General features: G+C 43.3%; 1 protein-coding gene across 2 annotated transcripts in view; it reads left to right on the plus strand.

The window, feature by feature from the left end:
* Nucleotides 1-249: 249 nt before the first annotated feature.
* LOC116702326 (protein shisa-9) overlaps nucleotides 250-5,905 on the plus strand; it is a 101,369-nt gene continuing 95,713 nt past the window's right edge. Inside the window, exons 1-2 of one of the 2 annotated variants that reach the window (XM_032536496.1) lie at nucleotides 250-2,363; nucleotides 2,768-3,405. In XM_032536496.1, the coding sequence (XP_032392387.1) occupies nucleotides 2,834-3,405 (572 nt within the window). In that variant the 5' untranslated portion in view covers nucleotides 250-2,363; nucleotides 2,768-2,833. The remainder of the gene's footprint in view (nucleotides 2,364-2,767; nucleotides 3,406-5,905) is intronic. The other variant, XM_032536497.1, reaches the window with a different exon arrangement.

Below are 5,905 nucleotides of genomic sequence, written 5' to 3' on the forward strand. Positions count from 1 at the left end.
AACTGGGAGAAGAGTGTCAGTGACACATAATGAGAGAGAGGAGGAGAGCGAAAGGGAGAGTCTGCAGGCAGAGCTGCGTTCATTAAGGCACAAAAGATGTGTGTGTTGTGTTTGTGGTGTGGTTGTGAGAGACCGAGGGAGGGGAGGAGAGTGAGTGAGTGAGAGAGGGAGGAGTGAGTTTGAGAGGGAGAGTGGAGAGAAAGAGGAGAGTGTGGTTGTTGTGTCTGTGTTGTGGTGTGTTGTGTGTGTGTGAGGGACATTGTCATCCAGTCCCCCAGAAAACAACAGCAGCACGCGAGCATCACCCAGCAACGGGATACAGACGCACTGAGCAGACTGAGACAACGAGGAAATAAGGGAATACACACTGATGAAGAAGCAACAACAAATGGAGATGATGGAATAAAAAAAAAAAAAAAAAAAAAAGCATTTTATTGCTTTCTCTTCCCACTTCCGTTTGGAGCATCCCACAAGCAGAGCACCAGTGAAAACACATACATATGATATATATATAAAATTCCTATACATATATATCAAATTATGCCTGTTTTCAAAGAAGCTGAAGCCGGACAAGGACTGAATTGACAGCAAAATCCATGGCATGAAAATTTGGGAGATAATATGCAGCATGTGGCTAAAAACTGTTGCATATTAATGCTTTGAGATTTTAGATTTTTTTTCAGACGGGGAAAAAAAAAAATACAAAAAAAATACATTCATGTAAATTTGGAGAGAAAAAAAAAAAAGGCAACTGAGTTGTTGAACAACAGAGTTTCTGCTGCAGACAGTCCTATATTTCCAAAGGGGGCTTCTTTTGAAAACGGGAAATTTTTTGATCTGCCCTCATTGCCACGTTTGGCTGTCGCATCTCCACTTGTCTCTGTCGTCCGTATGGGCTGGGGGAGCATTATTCCAGTGATGCTTGCACAAGTGCGACACTGAAAGTGCAGAGGGCAGTCCACAGGCTCTCTCACCCCCTCGCTGATATTTCCTCAGCAACGACAAAAGCCCATACAGCCCTGCTCGGGCTGAGAGGAAAGGGGGAGGTAAGTTGTGAGGCAGCAAAAGAAATATCAAACAGAGGATAGAGGGAGAGTTTAAGCAAAGAGGGGTAGTCAATAGCTAAGCCAAAAGCAAACCACTGAAGGAGAGACAAAAACCTTTTGAAGCCACGATCCGTTATGTGGGACACTCCACTCTGGTCAAGTATTCCAGCATCTTTTTTTTACAGCTTCCCTTGAGTCTTGGGTGCAGCAACGCTAAGACATTAAGATCACAGATTCAGTATCTCAACATCAGCCCCCCTCCCCTCTCTCTTTCGCGTCTTCTCCCATTTAGTCTTTGCACTTGTTGGCAGTACAGAGCAGGCTGACAGAACAGAGCATACAGCTGGTGTCCCGGGTCTGTTAGAGACCCTGGGATCCACAGAGAGGAGGGGTTCCAGTGGAGTGAGTACGCAGCAACAGGAGCCCTGCACACGGCCAGAACAAAAGCCATTGGACTCCTTGTGTGTCGCTTTAAAGCTACAGACTGACACTGACAGAGCACTGTCACAAGGGGGATTTCAGCTGTATTTGTGTGTGAGTGTGTATGTGTGCGTGAGTGAGTAAGTGAGAGAAAACACGCCTCAGGTGCAAGAGCTTTTGGACTGTAATCATCAAAGGATTTCAGCTTGACGAGAGCCTGGAGTAATGTTTTAAAGAATATTGCACAGCTGTTGTTACCTGTTGGGTCTTTGGTTGGAAATTGGAAGGAGGTATCCTACACAAGCTTTACAAAATAAAAGCTCAACATTTAATATCAATCATAAAAGACTGGATCCACACTTCTCAAGGAGGGACTAACGTTCACCAACGTGGAGCAAGGTGGCAGCGAAAAAGATGCCCACCCCAAAAATAAAACACCTTGTTTTGAAAAGCAACATTGAGAGAAGGGTGACGATAGACTCGAGTTAAGCTCTGAGAGACAGACAACTCCAGAGGAAAACACAGATCTCTGGTCAGAGTTTTTTTTCCCCAGGATATCAGAACTGATTTTATTCCAGCGTTGAGCATTACAGTTGCTATCCACTCAGGAATATGAGTCCGTCTCCGAAGTGAAAAGCCTTTCATGTGGGAGTGTGTGACTATCTACAAGTTTGAGAGGAAACTGCCTTCTTTTTCTGCAAGGAACCAAGACTTTCACTTCTGCGTCTGACTGTCACTTTTCCCGGATTATCCATCCACTCAGCAGGGGAGCTTAATGCAAGAAATGCCAGAGGCAAGTTCATTCAACACACCCTCCTGAACTAGATTTCCTCCAAGCCACCAGGATTTGGATTTGTCTACCACAGCCTCTGCTGATGACATATGGCTTTCTGAAAGGTGACATAATCCTGATTTGTTTTTTGTTGTCTACTTTGATAAACACACACCTACACACATAGGACAGTTCCCATCTGCCAGGGACTGTGATACGTCTGTGCATGTGAGTGCCTGCTCACAAGGGACTCATTCACTCCTGTTGAGATGTGAGATTGATTTCTTTCACTCACTTGTTCCTCTGCACCTTGACGCCAATTCCATGTTCTGTAATGCAAATTCAATGCTCTTTATTCATTTTTCCAGGCATGCATATATGGCAAACCCCCCTCAATTTATCAAAACTGTTATCTCAATGGTTTCTTAAAAAGCTCACAGATTCATTCAGTTACAATACTATAATGGAAAGCTCTGGACAAGAAGGATATTTAACTTTCTATGTATTTGTTGTTGTTTTTTGAACCTAGGCGCTTTGCTATCATTGAAATACACATCAGCACCGAGCCACCACAAGATACTGGAGTAAGTTCAAGATGGCCAACTCCGTGCATCCACTCTTGGTAAACTTCTCCCTGGCCATTCTCCTAGCGTTGACCTCTCTGGGGGGACTGAACTCTTGGCCGTCAGGTCAGGCTTTGGCCCAGTTCTTTTCCAGCAACGAGACAACCGAGCCTTCTATAATACCAGAGGCCGCGCTGGCAACACCCACACCAGATGCCCCACCCGAGGACAAAACAGCTCCAACTAGTGGTAACCGTTGCTGGGGTTACTATGACGTCATGGGCCAGTGGGACCCGCCCTTCAACTGTAACGCAGGTATTTACCTGTTCTGTTGTGGCTCCTGCTTCTATCGCTTCTGCTGCCAGTTCAAAGTCCACAGTTTGGACCAGACTTCCTGTTCCAACTATGACACACCCGTCTGGGCAAACACCGGGGGGCCAGCGGCAACCGTCACAGAGGTCCAAGAGGAACCGGACAAGGATCGGACCCACATGATCGTGTATATTATCTGTGGAGTGGTAGCCATCATGGTGTTGGTCGGGATTTTCACCAAGCTTGGGCTGGAGAAGAGTCAAGGAGGACAGGCAGATATGACCAACTCCAGGTATGAACTGAAAAAGATGGGTGGAAGGATGGATGGATGATTTGGGGCGCAGAAGGGAGCGATGATTAATGGGTAGATGACAGATGTGTTAATAAGCAGTGAAATGGGTAATGATGATGATGTCTCCAACAATCATGATATTGATGCATTTAGTTTCATAAGATTATCTGGATGGATGATGGGAGGATGGATGGATGGATGGATGGATAATTATTTTCAGAAGGAAAATAGTCCTTGCTGCTTTTGTATTAATCAGCTAATGTAAAAGAATGTGTACCAGACTTTCTATTCCAGTTCTCATCTAAATGTTTAGATTCATTCTAGACATTTCAGATCAACTTATAAAGCAGCTTATTAAGAGCTATGTCGGGCGCCCATGGTTTTGGGGAGTAAAGGTCTCATTTTGGCAAAAAACATCCATCACACAATTTAAAATTCTGTTACGAGCGTTGCTAACACTGAGTTAAAGCTGAAGGTTTCTGTCGAGAAAACTGACAATACAGTCTGCCGATCATACCAATTAAATGTCAAATTTAGATGAATTCAGAAACTATGGTGCCCGGTTTTTTCACAAATGAAATGTTTTGTTTTGAATTGGCTATTTCTCTTAATCACATTCTTCTCAATAGCAACAGTGGTTGAGGCTCATTTCAACAAGACTTTTCCTCATCTGAATGCAGAAACTAAACTGAGATCAACTCTCCATAAAACTCCCAGCAAGACAACCAACAAGCCACAAGCAATTTCAAAGTATTTGAGTGTTACTTAGATAAGTTACTGTTATGTTTTTGTTACATTTCAAATATTGTTCAATTTCCATACACTGCTCATTACTGAAAAGGTTACAGAGTAAAGCATTGCTGCCCAACACTGTCAGTCACGTACAGAATTAATTGAAAAAAACAATGAAATTATCCAAAAATAGGAAACGTGGTCTGTATAATCAATTGTGTAGCACATATGTGTACATCATGTGTGCAAACAATGCAAATGTGCATGCCTACATGTGTGAATGGACTTGTGTGTGTCTGCATATTTCTGCATATGGGTTAGAAGGTCACCAGCTGGGAAATGAATCAAGAGACTGAATCACAGAGAGGTGATAATGGGTGTGATGTCTGTATTCATCCATGAGCTATGGACATAGTGATGAAGGAAGAATGAGAGAAAGGACCGGATGGAGATTCCAAAGGACAGATGTCGGGGGGATAGTAAGGGAGGAGTTTGGGGGGGAATTACAGTGCAGTTGTTGTGTTTTCTCTGTGTCGGTGTAGCCGTTTCACATTGATGGGTGATTGATTGCTCTGACACAACTATGACTGTGGCAATGTGCGGCCTCCAGTGAACAATGAGAAGAGAGAGGGCGTTTTTTTGGAAGGGTGAAATATTGAGCAGATCTGACTGGAGAGCAGCCGGTGGCTAATTCTGATACAGAGAACAGGGGTTTCTGTTTGTATGTGTGGGGGGGAAAGGGAAATAGGGAGAAAGTGTGTGTGCTGGGTGTGACCGGCCAGCCTTTTGGGTGTTAAGAGTTGGGCCATGGGGGCTCCTTTAAAATCCTGTCATTACCGGATCTGCTCTCATCCTTCCAGGGGAGGATGATAAGAACAGGAGGAAGAGGATAGCGGTGGACATCAGCACTCATTAGTGTTATACTGCACTGAGCCACCCATAACATGATGAAAGATGGCAGCTCTTGGCACATTTTCCTCCCTGAATCAAACAGTTACATGTGAGGCTTTATTCTTGAATCAAGGGGTGGTTTGGGAGATATTTCTAAACTCTGGTTGGCTGTCTTCATCACATGCAGGTCATACTGTCACAAGAGATTCAGCATTCCTTTTTGAAGTTTCTCAGAAGTGACATGGGTATGCCTCCAATCAGCAGGACAGACGCTGGCAAACATCTGTCCTGCTGAAGTGTCCTGGAGCAAGACAGTGAAACTCTGCTCACTTGACCATTTACTTTGACCTTCCTGGATGAAAACTGTTTTTTTTTACTGATTGTAAATGCATAAGATAGGATAATAGAAAGAATTGTCCTCCTTTTCCCGTTCTCTTTAAAGTCAAGTAAAGAAATTGGTGAAAATTTGTTTTTGTACTTATTAATGCAGGACTTATACTTTTAAAACTTTATGTTACTGTATATTTTTACTTAAATAAAGGATCTCAATATTTCTTGGACCACTTGTACAATTTTGATATGAGAACATGTTGTCTATAAGACCAAATGGTTTGAAACTTTTTCAGTATTCTCAAAGAATTGCGTTTTTGGTGGGTTGCCAAAGTGCCCTACTGCCTGCATTGCAATAATTCATATTTAGCATTAAAGGAGTACTCCGACCGATTTCAACACATAGCTCTGTTGTTTGTAAATTTGGAGTGCTGTCAGTAGTAAGAAAAACAAAACCAATCGGTGCTGCCTACACAGTGTTATCCTCCTGCTAGAGTAAGCACCCAACAGGCTCAAACAGGGCAAGTTTTAAATGTGTTTTTAGCCT

This window comes from Etheostoma spectabile, chromosome 15 (genome assembly GCF_008692095.1).
Source record: "Etheostoma spectabile isolate EspeVRDwgs_2016 chromosome 15, UIUC_Espe_1.0, whole genome shotgun sequence".
Classification (NCBI taxonomy): Eukaryota; Metazoa; Chordata; class Actinopteri; order Perciformes; family Percidae; genus Etheostoma; species Etheostoma spectabile.